Source organism: Trachemys scripta, chromosome 2 (genome assembly GCF_013100865.1).
Source record: "Trachemys scripta elegans isolate TJP31775 chromosome 2, CAS_Tse_1.0, whole genome shotgun sequence".
In the NCBI taxonomy this organism is placed as follows: Eukaryota; Metazoa; Chordata; order Testudines; family Emydidae; genus Trachemys; species Trachemys scripta.
In genome coordinates this window covers 236,445,233-236,459,465 of record NC_048299.1, presented here as the reverse complement: position 1 = coordinate 236,459,465, position 14,233 = coordinate 236,445,233, and the positions used below count along the sequence as shown (strand labels likewise).

The window sequence follows — 14,233 nt, the reverse complement described above, 5'->3', positions numbered from 1 at the left end:
AACTGCCTATCTTTGGTGCTGCAGTTCCTTTTTATAGAGCCCTCCTGGGTCCTGATTGGCTGCTTCATGAAGCCTCTCTAATTGGCTTCTTTCCCTGCAGCCACTCTAGCCTGCTTGGAGGACCTCTCTACTGTGCCTTTCCTGGGAGGAGTGTGGCAGGACCCTGAGGCCTCCAGCAGGGGGTTCTCTGGGCCTAGTCCACCCAATCACACAAGGTAATATTCATAAATGTACACCAAGCACTACACAATTCCTAAGAACCCCCAAATCTTCAGAGCCCTCCAGAGCTCAGTTCACCACACCATATTAATGTGGCTGACCGTTCAAGGCCTCTCACAGTTGCATAGCTCTGCACTGAGCGTTTTTAATGGCCCTTGTGCCTAGCTATTCAAAGTCAGCAGACAGCTGCTTGCCCTCCACTTTTCTGCCTTTGCTTCAAAGATATTATGAATGACACAACAGGCAGCTATAAATAGTATATTTTTCACACTGAGATCCAATTTTGTGAGTAAACACCACCTGCATCCCTCCAACCTACTAAAATCATATTCAACGGTCATTCTGCACCTGTTGAGCCAGTAATTGAATCTGTGAAGAATGTCCTGGCTTGCAGTTTTCTCAACACTCCTGTATTCTTGAAGTTCTGTGCATCATGCACCTTCCCTGACCAGCCCACACTGACGTCAGTGAAGTGACCCTGGTGATCCGCCAGTGTTTGCATAACCATAGAATGGCAGCCCTTTCTACTGATATACTCTGCAGCAAGGTGGGCTGATGCCAATATAGGGATGTGCGTGCTGTGTATCGCCCCATCACATTTTTCCAACACCATTGCTGCAGATTCATCCACTATGTCCTGCACATTGCTGAGAGTCACAGTCCTGTGTAGCAGGAGACATTTAATGGCCCTGTACACTTGCATAACAACTGTGGATTTTCCAACTCCAAATGATTTACCAGTGGCCGGTAGCAATCCAGCATTGCAAGCTTCCTGAGTGCAATTGCCACTTGCATCTCTACTGTCAGTGCAGCTCACATCTTAGTGTCCCTGTTCTGGAGCACTAGCGTGACCTTGGCACACAGATCCAGGAAGGTAGCCTTTAGCATCCTAAAGTTCTGCACCACTGCTCCTCATCCCTAACCTGCATTATGATGCAATCCCACCACAGTGCTCATTTCTCAGGCCCAGAAGTGCTGTTCCACCATCTGCAACTACTCCATAAACACCACCAATAACTTTGCATTTTTTCGTTATGTCCCTTAGCAAACTGTCTTCAAAGGGATCATTATGTCTCCAGAATTGCAGTACTGATCGTGGGCCTGCAAATACAAAAGGATGATACACCCTGTATTTGCAATGTTCATGAGAACAGTGCAGAGTTTCTGTAGTCTCCATGCTTCTATCAGTGATGGCAGACATCAAAAAGTTCCACATAGTTTTGTGGGATGGAAAAAAAAAAAAAAGAGACACGAAAATTATGGGATATAAACAATTACGGGAGAGAGAAAGCTACATGACTGGAACTTGGCCCTTTGCTCCCAGTCATCCCTGCATGATTTGTTTCTACCTCACAATGCATTACAAAAATTTCCTAGAAGGCAGTGCACCAGACAGAGATAAGTGGCACACTGGGGGCACCACACTATGTATTGACTCAAGCGCTCCTGGTGGGTACATTCAGTGCCAATGCAAGCAGCCAAGTATGCACACACATGAGTGGTATATTAACTGGAGCAACTTTATGCCAATGTAATTTGTGTTGACCAAAATTTGTAGTGTAGACAGACATTGCCCTCTGTTGTCCCCGATTCTCCCAGGAGTTCACCCCAAGCATCACTCATGCATATAATTTACTATCCACAGGCCATATAGAGAAGTTGGCCTTCTTCAAAATGAATAAACTCTTGCTTCCATGACAGAGCACATGGCTCCTGGTAACAGGGAAGGAAAAGGACATAGGCAAGGAGGATAAAGTGGAGAGACACTGAGCACTAATAATAACGTAACATACCATGATGACATAATCCACAGAAAAAAATTGCTCCTGGTGGTCCTATATACACAATGCCATCCATCAGGGGCTCATTCACCTGCACATCTACCAATGTGATATATGCCATCATGTGCCAGCAATGCTCCTGCCATGTACATTGGCCAAACCGGACAGTCTCTACGCAAAAGAATTAATGGACACAAATCTGACATCAGGAATCATAATACTCAAAAACCAGTGGGAGAACACTTTAACCTGTCTGGTCATTCAGTGACAGACCTGCGGGTGGCTATCTTACAACAGAAAAACTTCAAAAACAGACTCCAACGAGAGACTGCTGAGCTGGAATTGATATGCAAACTAGACACAATCAACTCAGGATTGAGTAAGGACTGGGAATGGCTGAGCCATTACAAACATTGAATCTATCTCCCCTTGTAAGTATTCTCACACTTCTTATCAAACTGTCTGTACTGGGCTATCTTGATTATCACTTCAAAAGTTTTTTTTCTCTGACTTAATTGGCCTCTCAGAGTTGGTAAGACAACTCCTACCTGTTTATGCTCTCTGTATGTGTGTATATATATCTCCTCAATATTTATTCCACTCTATATGCATCCGAAGAAGTGGGCTGTAGTCCACGAAAGCTTATGCTCTAATAAATTTGTTAGTCTCTAAGGTGCCACAAGTACTCCTGTTCTTTTTTCTGGATACTGCTTCCCTGGAAGGTATTTAAAATCATTTGATATATAGGTGATGAGGAAATAGAGAAGGCAAAAAAGGACAAGTCAGCACATATTAGCATCAGTGTCTGGGAAGTCTCTGTTTTACTTGTTTGGACTGCACTAGCACAGTGGGACCTGATCTCTGATCGGGGCCCTGAGACACTACAGTAGTACAAATAAACATCACCTTTAGCTTGTGTTTTATATATTTTTCAATATATATGATCTGCCATGGGAAACCTCTGTGTATTCCTTTAAACATTTGCATACTGCAATGGAAAAGGGAAGCATATTTGCCTACTGTGAATGTCACAATATTACATTAGCACTGCTGCTAAGGTGAGATATAATCATAAGAAAAGGAAGCTGTGATGCCCTGTGTATGTGATGCTACTATCCGAAAGAATGATTCTTTAATTTATGAGTCTCAAGTTAACAGTCTGTCCCTTTGGCACTGATACCTATCTTGCATGCTTCTATGTGTCTGACACCCTATATACACATGATGAAGAAAGCAGCACGGATGCTGGCAGAGACCTATAATTTAGTTTATGGGTCTCAGTTTATGTACAGAGATTGGGCTGTATATCAGGGGTGGCCAAACTTACTATCCTTCCGAGCCACATATGACAATCTTCAGAAGTTTGAGAGCTAGGGTGCGCCTGCCGGGGCTCAGGGCTTCTTCCCTGTGGGAGGCACCTGCCGGGGCTCGGGGCAGAAGCCCTGCTCCTGCTGATGCCCCAAGCCCCAGCAGGTGTGCCCCAAGGGGCTGAAACCCTGAGACCCTACTCCCCACTGGGCAGAAGCCCCTACCCCACCACCCTCCTGCAAGGCATCTGTCCCGAGCTTTCCCTCCCCCAAGTCTGGTAGGTGGAGAATGAGGGGGCAGTGAGGGGCTCCGCGAGATGCACTTTAACTATAAAAGAGGCGCATGTGGTTCACAAGCCACAGGTCGGCTACCCCTGCTATATATCATGCAATCCTATCACCGCCTGTATGCAGACTACAGATGTCAGTTAACTATAACTATAGATCATTAGCCATACGGTGGGTGGGGATTTATGGTAGAGGAACTACTCCTGGCCCCTGAAAGGGGGAAAATCATAACAGACATTTTGGGGACTACAATTTCCTCCCACTCTTCTTTTTTGAAGATCTACTTTATTGGACCATGAAAACAACTCTGCAGTCTATCAGGTTATGGTAGTTCTCCAACCAATTAAGACTCCAACAATCAGAGTGCTATAACATTTTAAAGACAATTCTCTGTAACATAAGATTCTCCAGAATGTTTTACGAATGACATCATGCCCCCTCCCCCCAATTAAATATAGGAAATGCTCACAGATGGATCAGGTTGAATAAAGCATAAAATTAATACCAAGTGGGAAAAAATATTTAAATTTACAAGAGACATCAAATCAGCAGACAGGAGTAGTTTATAATGATTATATGTTCAGAGAGGGCAAATGGCTCTTGGGTACTTGATTTCTGATTGTCTTTTCTTCCATTTGTCTGTCTTTTAGACCAATGTTTCCCAAACTATAGAGTATACCCTTTTGGGATGGTGTGAAGAGACCTCACAATTATTTTACAGAATCTCAACCAGAGATTTACTTAAAGAAAGAAGAAGAAAAAAAAAAAGATGTTACGGTTGAAAAAGAAAATCCTCAAAACTTGAAGCAAGTGTAACTTATGCAGCAATACCTGAGAGCCTGAACCAACAACTCTGAGCTGTTAATTGCTCCATTCATTTCAATGGGAGGTAACCAAGATACCAGTGATGATGCTTTCATGTCAACAATGATAACTTTATCACTGATCCTCAAAGCATGTAAGGAAGGAAGAGTAATTAGCATATGAAGATGTACATCAATATTTCTCAAGTCTGGGGGGATTAAAAGTGTATAAATAGAGGCTCATCTACACACAAAAGTTGCACAGGCTTAAGTTAAATCTGTTTTTAAAATCGATTCAGTTAAACCAACGTGTGGATGCTCACTTTGGCTTAAGAGTGGCTTCATTAGGGTTTAGCTGAAAACTCTTCCTAATCAGCTTAAACAGAACCACAGTAAGTATATCCACACACCTTTTTGCAGGGCTTTATGTAAAAGCCACTTAATAGTCCTCTGACAGAGGCCTGGAGAACGAGCCTTGGGAAACCAGGGACAAGAACCATGCCTTGGGCAACACCAACAACATACCCAGTTTCTGATGATTTTGACCGGGTTCTGGGCACTGTGCCCAGCACAGAGCCAACCGTGTTTCATGATGACTTGGTCAGCTGGGATGGTTCCCTGTTGGCCCCTGAATGCAGCATGGGGATAGATGGGAGCCAGCAGCAGTCTCCCAGTAAGGAGCATGAAGTGACTCTTTCAGCGAAACCAGTCCCAGAGCAGGCTGTGGATCAGGCTCAACAGGAAATTCTCAATCCCTACGCGGAAGAGCTGTTTGATCCCCTGTGAGGAACAGCCCACTGAGGAGCCTGCAGACAGCCCAGTAGAGGCAGAAGCCACCCCAGAAGGCGGTATGTGTATGACTCAAATTTACAATGCATTATTACAGTAAGGGAAGGGACTTCTGCTGTAAGAAGCAATGCAAAAACTATAAGCCCTGACCAGCATGTGGCCACTAATAGCGGATTGTATCACAGAGCCTTGGAGTCACTCTTGTTACTAATTAAGCTCCCCTGGAGAAGGCTTAAGTGGACAGAGGTCACCAGGCCAGATTAGGGCATATGAGCCAATTAGACCATTAATAGAGGAGCTATATAAAAGGCCTTTAACACCCCTAAGATTGTAGAAGGTACACACTTGGGTTTCAGTTTCTCAAATTGGGGAGCAGCTTTCAGACATTTGGGAAACATGGTGTTAGATTGTAAATTCTTTGGTCTGTCTGTTTTTGTAGGTTGTTTAATGCCAAACAACACAAGGGATCTTCATTTGAGGGAAGGGATCACTACAGCTCTAGTTACAGACTCATGTGATGGCACAAGTCAGATTCTCCCTGCTACTGGCAACTGAGGACTTTATTTCAAATGGAATAAACAAGCATAAAAACCTTTATTTGAATAAAACCTGAGGCTGTTGTATAAATTACCTTTATTTTTCCAGCAGTTTAATATTAATCAACCTTTAATATCGTATTCCTAGGACCAGAATTGCAGGAAACAAGGCCTAGTCATAAGGTGCTTTTTCATGGAAACCCTTATCATTGGAAAGAAAGAAAATGGGTCTAAAATTCTTAAGGGACAAAAGCTCAAGACGCAATTTTGCAAAGAGTCAAAAAACCCAGTTCTCAAAATCCATTCTCTCTGAGTTATCAGCTAAATTAAGCTTGATACGCTTGTCTTTATTTCTTAACAAATCCTTGTGCTTGTACAGAATCATATTATCCTTAGAAAAAAGTTTCAAACAATCCTTCAGTGTCATGCAGGTTTTTTCCTATCTAGTGCTGAAGCACCTTTTCACCTCTTGCAAAAGAGTTCAAGGCTTCTTGTTACTGTTACTTCTAGATCTAATAGGGTAGCCTCCCGCCATTCAGTGTGAGCAGCTTACTGAAGCATTGGCTATATTCCCTCTTTAGTCTCTGGGGTCCAAGCTTTGGGAAAAAAAATAAAATAAAAGTTTGGCTTGATTAAGTAGACTTTATCTGCAGAAAGTTTAGTCTCCTAGAGTTTTTCCATTTAGTGCACACATACCCTTCAAAGAAAACTAAAAGGAAAGGGAATTTCAGAAAGAAAGAAAAAAAAAAAAAGGGGGACAACTAGCAATCCTAAATCAAGCAATAAACTCAATCATATGTGTATGTGTGCCTCTTCCCCTATTCCTCACACTCTGCTGTTAATATATGTATATAATCTTATTAGCTGACTGCATTAATCTTTAATTCAGTTGTCAGCAAAATTACGCTGGATATACAGGGATATTTATATAGGCCATTCAAGATATATTTTAAAATGAGGTTTTAAAGATGAAAGCTTTTGCTGCAAAAATGTTTTTCTTCCATTTGAAGGTTGAACAAAACTACAACTTTGCTGATCTGTATTTTTTTCCTTTTAAGAAAAAAACCCTGAGTGCTGTAATTTATTGAATGTCCCCCTGAAAGCAAGAGATTGACTTTCTGTCTAAGACTGCCAAGAATTCCTGTCACTGTAAACACTAGGATAGATTAAATTTTAAATAATAAATTCCCATGAAAGAGAGGTCATACTGTCATATAATCATTTTCCTTCAAGAGATTTCTGTTTGCTAAAGTATATTGACTGAGGTGATTGCTGGTAAATATATAATACAGCCTGACTACCCTCTAGGAGTTGAAAGTGAAAACAATTGACAATACTATGTTTCTTTATCATCTGCTAATACATTGCATTTTAACACATAAAAAACGTTAAAGTTAACTGGCAGCACCCAGAACATTCTGACTTAAGGCAACTACTCTTTCTTCAAATTCATGCTTCAGAGGCTTGATATTGCTCAATATAGGTCACGCACAGTTTGGAAAAGCTGTTGGGAGGACGTATGGCAATTTTCATGGCTTTTGTTGGTTCAAGTTACAAGCTTAACCTTTGAAAATCTCCGATATGGTGGGCAAAACTAAAAAAATCCTCTCCCCCACCATTTTGGACAGTTTCAATCAGTTAAAGAGATTATCTATATGTATGCTGCTCTGGGATCGATAGAATTACCTCTGAAACCGATAGAAACTGTCAGACAATGGAGAGGAAAAGTTCTTAAAAATAAACACCTGTGAGGCATTTTACTCCCAGAGCTTCACTCCCTTACAAATAGGCAGAATTCCCCAAGTTCTTTGGTCCCTAAAGGCAACTATAGAAGGCAGGAGAGCAAGACAGTCTCCATCTACCCTAACTGCTGGTTGTGGCCCACCCTGGAACTTAACTACCACCCATGGAACCTTCTAGCCATTTTCTTCATGACTGCAGTCAGCAGGAGAGCTTGCTGCACACGCTGCACCTCATCACTGGTGTTCTGGCTCTGCACCCTCTGGGCATCTATATGGCTTTGGGTACCTTCCACGCACCAGGCAGGTGTAGTCCTTTCCATTTGTTTTTATTTGCCAGTGGGGTTGAACCTCATTCTCTGTCTTAAAGTTTTCTTTAACTCCCACCCCCATAGCATCACCACACTTCCCAGATAAATTAGATCGGCATAACAGAGCCCCTAGCAAACTTCATGAGTCTTTTGCTCTTCTCCCTTCCCTGGAGGTTCTGTTTCAGATACAAATCTTTCCTTTTCTTCTTATGGTTCCAGTAGCAAAAGCCCTTTCAAAGAGGGAAATTTGCAGTTTCTTCCAAAATGTGACAAAGATTCTGGATTACTCCAACCTCTTCTAGAAGTTTGTTTTAGAGCTGAAGTCACTTTTCTGACTATCCTATAGACATTATGCACCAATGCAGCTGATGCAGAAAGACCACTGGGCAATCATGAATGTAGCCTGATATCTTCAAAAGAGCAGAATTTAAGTAATTTTCTCTTTGATGTTTCTCACACTACACAGGTGCATACATCACAACCTGCTCTTGATGATGCTAGAAATACCAGCATTCAGTCTGACTGATTTTTCTTCTCAGTTGCTACTGCCAGAGGTTAATCTATCACACAGGTCTCCTCTCTCCAATGCAAATTGCTAGATCCAGTTTCCCTTGGCTTAGGCACATGGAAGAGCTAGGTTCAATTCCCTCTTCTGCTAGGGACTTCCTGTGTGAATTTGGGCAAATCGCTTAGCCTTTCTGTGCCACAGTTCCCCACCTATAAAATGGGAATGGTAACACTTTCCTACCTTGTGGGGGGAGGTTATGAGGATAAATACATTAAAAGATTGAAGAACTTTGAGATCTATAGATGAAAAGGGTCATGTAACTATTATTATTCCTTTTAACTCAATTAATGTAACAGGTGTATGGAAATAAGGTCACTTCTTGGCACCCACAATAGGTGAAAAATTAGGAGCAAAGTCTTAAAGAGTTTATTAATAATATCAAATAGTTTAAAAATGGTTTTCTAAACATGAAATTACTTATTCAAACACACACCATTCCCTTTATTGATCTCACAGCTGCAACTGCCGGTTCAAGGCCTTTGTCCCTATCCACAAAGCCAGGTCCTAGCTACATTGGTGATTCATTAATGAGTCACCAAAACAGCTGTTCTATAACAATGCAGATTACAGAGCCCAGGACAAAATGTGCAAGAGACAGAGGTAAGGCAGTAATGGTCAAGGAGGGCCAGCTTTTGGATGGACTTCCAGGAGAGAGTAGACAAATCCAGACTGATCACCCTTAGGATATATCTACACCACAATAAAAAAAAACAGCAGCACCGAATCCCAGAGCCCAGGTCAGCTGACTCAGGTTGCAGGGCAAAAAAATTGCCGTGTAGAAGTTCGGGCTTGAGCTTGAACCTGGTTTCTGAGACTCAACCGCCTTGCAGGATCTCAGAACCCAGTCTCCAGCCCGAGCCCAAACATCTACACTGCAATTGTAAAGCCCTGCAACTGGAGCCTGAGTCAGCTGACACAGGTCAGTCACAGGTCTTTTAATGCAGTGTAGATGTACCTTTAGAGGTCACAATGCAAGAGCTCTTTCTGTGAGAAAAGCTTTTCCATCATAGCCAGAATGACACTTAAAATCACACACACACACAAAAGAAAACCCCTACCCCAGGAAGAGACTCCCATCACCAGATATGGGAGGAAAGCCGGTAACGTTCACTAGGGACTTTGTTTTTTCCAATCTTACACAGAAAGCACTGATATTATAGGGATGGGTGCTAATATAAAACCCTAAAATAAACACAATTCTAAAGCTACCAGCAGCTCTATGGAAAAAAGTGTATTCCAGCAGCTCCAACCATAGATACTCAAGCCATCCAGCTTTCTCCCCATCAATTTGCCTTTTCCCTTAAAGCTAGATGCTACTCTTAGGATTCTATGCAACTCTGGAAGTGGTTATGGGTCTTAAAGGACTGAGAACCTTTGCTTATATCATCCCGTATCTTGTCAAATGAGCTACTGTGCTTGTGCACACATACACAGTAATGATTTTGCACTAGCACAGAGCTATGTGTTTGGAAGTCAGGATTAAGTCAGAATATTATAGTACATTCAAATGGTGAACATATAGCCAAATAGGGAATAATAAAAAAAAAAAAAAAATACAGGGAAAATTTGTTACAAAACACATTCATATGAAACAAAGAAAAATCTCACTCAAATAAGCGGCAGCATATCATCATCTATAAACAGGGTGCAACTGCACATAGATAAGAGCTTACAGTCTAGGTTTAAACAATCCCAGAAGGCAACTGCAGATCTCCTCAGAGCCATATGAGGAGGTACAGTAGAAACAGATTCTAAAAAGGCAAAATCCAGGCTGCTGTGTTAAACGTTGTTACTGCAGGGCTCTTTTCTTTAATCTAGCAATTACAATACTAGCCTAGTACTATGAACTAATACCTACCCAGCACTCTCCAATTGAACCTGATGCAAGCATACAAAAACCATCAGACCAAATTCTGTCTTTTGATACACTTGTGTTCCCACTGATGTCAACAGAAGTCACACATACAACTCAATACAAAGTAAATGAAACTGCAATAAATAAAAGCACTTTGGCTTCAAATTCTCTGCCCACATCTAGTCTGATTCCCCCTGCTCTCCTCCCCTCCCCCCAAAAAATCTGAAAATTATTCACATTCCATTGTCTTAAAAATATCACTGAAGACAATATAGTGCAGATAAATTACAATGATTACTCAGATGTGTTACTCAGACGGCTGGCTTCATGAGATTTTTATACATCTCACAGACAAATAAGAGATTCACGTATGAAGTCAGGTAGATTTATAGCACTTTTTGAAGGATTAGGAGTCCATAAATCAAAGAACGATTTGATCAATAACCTGGAAATGTAATTTTCCCATCTATGACTGTATAATACTGATAATCTTCATTTTACAGAAATCTATAAAAGCATAAGACAATGTAAGTTACAAAAAGTGTGAGCAGGAAGCAAAGCAATTCATGTCACACTACATGCCCTGGAAGATAAAGGTTTCTGCAAAATGTAAAATTTTCCATTTGGGTTTAATTTTTGTGGCTGAGTTATCAACCTCTCAGGATATGGCTTTATCATGAAATTGCCAAGGTCATTTTATCTACAGCAGCCTAAACATAAGACTCCATAATTTAGGTATTTAAATAATTAAAATTATAAAGATTTGACCAAGAAGAATAGTATTTACAGAGAGTAATCCTTGTAGAAGTTACTTTGCTCTTTAAGTATTGTGACAAAGTTCCTCCTCTATCTTGTGGGTCCTGTGCTTACTGGCGGATTTTCTTGCCTCTGAGATTCACCATGTGGGTTGGGGAACAGCACAGAGACCTTCCCTCTGGAAGAACCCACAGTCCAGGTCAATTTGGAGGTTTGGGGGGAACCCAGACCCACCCTCTACTCTGGGTTCCAGCCCAGTGTCCTGTGGACCACAGCTGTCTATAGTGCCTCCTGTAACAGCTGCATGACAGCTACAACTCCCTGGGCTACTTCCCCATAGCCGCCTCCAAACACTTTCTTTATTCTCACCACAGGACCTTCCTCCTGGTGTCTGATAATACTTGTGCTCCCCAGCCACACCCTCTCAGCTCCTTGCACCTCTTGCTCCTAGCTCCTCACACTCTCATCACAAACTGAAGTGAGCTCCTTTTAAAACCCAGGTGCCCTGATTAGCCTGCCTTAATTGATTCTAGCAGCTTCTTCTTAATTGGCTCCAGGTGTCCTAATTAGCCTACCTGCCTTAACTGGTTCTAGCAGGTTCCTGATTACTCTAGTGCAGCCCCTGCTCTGGTCACTCAGGGAACAGAAAACTACTCATCCAGTGACCAGTATATTTGTCCTCTACCAGACTCCTGTACCCCATTGGTCTGGGTCTGTCACAGTATGTTTTAGATATTTGGGGTCACGGGTAGCCATTTACAATAAATACTTTTCAGAAACAGTGTTATGTCTTGAAAATAGCTCTTTTAACATCAGGTCTAAATAAACCAGATTTGAAGAAAATTCTTTTCCAAATCCCTCCACTGAGACAACTTTTCTCTTTACAATGGGCAATCCAACATACCACATACAAGCAATGTGCTAGATTTAACACATCTTTGCTCTATTTTAGCTTTGCTGGGGCTCCACATGGGTATAAGAGTTTGCCCATGCATCTCCAAATGCAGGATCAGGGACTCTTTTAGTAGAAACACTGATGTGTCTGTCATTTCTAGACCATGATAGATTTAAAAACATATGGAGAAATACTTTCCTGTGTGGCCATTCGTGTTAGCTTCAGTGGGTATTAGATATACTTAGCAGACATATATTGTTTTAAAGTGTTTTAGCCAAAAAAATTCACTTATGAAAAAAGTGAAGATTAGGGTTAGTAGCTGGTCAGTCTTGGTCTCTCTCTTGTTAATTATTTTTATCTGAATTTTGGATATTTAGAAACCCCATCCAACTGTCACTTTTTCTTCTTGATTGCAGGTAGAAGTCATAGGTAGGCTGAAAATTTTTCATCAAAATTTTTTCTATGGAACATTTGATTTGTAAATAATTAAAATTTTTCATTTTTTTTTTGTCGGAAAACTAAGGCATTTTTGTTTTAGTTACCAAAAACCTAACAAAAAAACCCTTGTTTTTCAATGAAAAGTTGAAATTGTCCACTGAAAATATGTATGAAACTTTGACAAAAATTAAAAAGATTTCCCTGGGCAGGGGATTCTGACCAGTTCTATTCACCATGGGGCAGCAACAGCTGTCTAAAAATGAAGGGCTCCTGCTCCACCTACTTCAAAGACCCTCCATCATAAAGGGCTTGGGGAGGAGAAACATCTGTGCCCTTCATAGCATCTTTTGCAGTCGGGGCACAGTCAGAGGGGAAACCTCCACCCTCCAGAGAAGGAAGACACAATGGAGCACCTCTGTTTTTTCTCATGCTGAGACGGGGGACACAGGTAATTCTTGCCAATGCCCCTGTTGTCTCTCCCATTCTTAAGGGGCAAGTGTTCTCATGGCCTGCCATGAATATTTGCTAAGGAATCTGCAGGGATGCTCTTTACCTGCCCTTCTTACTTGGAAGAGAAGTTCCCTCTCTGCCCCCTCCCCCGGAACTGCTACAGACTCTTTGCAGGACCCAGTTCTTCTCCTCCATAGGTTCCTTAAGGTTCAGGGTCTCTGAAGTAGCTGTAGCAAAATAATATCTCACTTAACTTCAGGCAGCTGCTGCTGCCCCAACTAGGTATACCCTCTGCTATGATGTAGGTGTGTACCTGGGCAAGGTTTCTACTTGCAGTCAGGAAAGGAAAGAAAGACTATCGGGGACTTAAATGTTCAACACTGATATATATAGATAAATATGCATGTCTGATTAGCCATTTACTCATTGGGGCACTCACTTTTTTCAAAAGTGACAGGAAAAAATATAAAAGCAGCCACACTCTGATAATCTTTTTTCACAAACACAACAAACTGGGAGGTAAGTGTAACCAATATTTTTTTGAAAGGTTGGACAAATGTACTTCTTAGCAACGAACAGATGTTTCTGCTCATGCAGAAAATGAATTTACCACTAGCTACTAATCTTTGTCTTCTCCAGCTGTTCTGTGATATGCAGTGGTGAAGGTTGATCTGATAATATTGTATGCTTTTCTTTCTCTCAAAACAAAAACTAGAAGATACTCATTACCTCTTTGAGAGTGTTGGAGGAATTCCTGGCAATACAGTCTTTTCTTGGTAGAATACTTTGGGATAAAGTTTCATAAACTTTTGATGAGCTTCTTCAGTGGTGTGTGGAGTCTTCCTAAAGAAATGAAAAAGAATATATTCTAGAAATTTTAAACCTTAGACATAATGTTAGTATTATTTGCACCCAGTTCTGCTTCTACTGGAGGAGATAACAACACTATTTTAAGTACGGAGAGGGGACTGGTGATGAGCACCATGCTGGTTAGTTGGATTTGCATAAAAACTCCCAAAGACTTCAATGGGAACAGCAATGGGAATTTAATCTGTTGTTCCTGTAACATTAAGGGAGCATAAGCTCAAATTCTATCCTCAAAGTGAGCCATGCAACTCACACAAAAATGGGTCTTTCTCACTGCCTTCAGTGTTACAGTTTATATAATATCACACTTGTTTAGAACTATCAAAAGAAATAGATTATAACATGGAATCTATGGAGACAAACTTATTTAAAAGGGGATTGTTATAATGGCTTTTCATGAAAGGCCAGAATAAACCATTGAGGAATCAAGGGCCAAAAATGCTCAGTTCCCATTTAGGCATCAAAATGAAATGGCCAGATTTTCCTCAGTACTCAGCACCCACCAGCACCAACTGAAAATAGAGGGACCTGATGGGTGGCAAGCACTCTGGCAAATCTTACCCCAGAGGAGCTTTGGACAAGGTGACTAGTAAGTCACATTCTGCCACTCTGATGCCTGTTGAAGAGTACA

At 41.4% G+C, this 14,233-nt stretch overlaps 1 protein-coding gene across 1 annotated transcript in view; it reads right to left on the bottom strand.

Moving 5' to 3' along the window:
• CNBD1 (cyclic nucleotide binding domain containing 1) overlaps nucleotides 1-14,233 on the bottom strand; it is a 291,357-nt gene that overhangs the window by 260,329 nt on the left and 16,795 nt on the right. Inside the window, exon 3 of the mRNA XM_034759583.1 lies at nucleotides 13,465-13,578. Within this exon, the coding sequence (XP_034615474.1) occupies nucleotides 13,465-13,578 (114 nt within the window). The remainder of the gene's footprint in view (nucleotides 1-13,464; nucleotides 13,579-14,233) is intronic.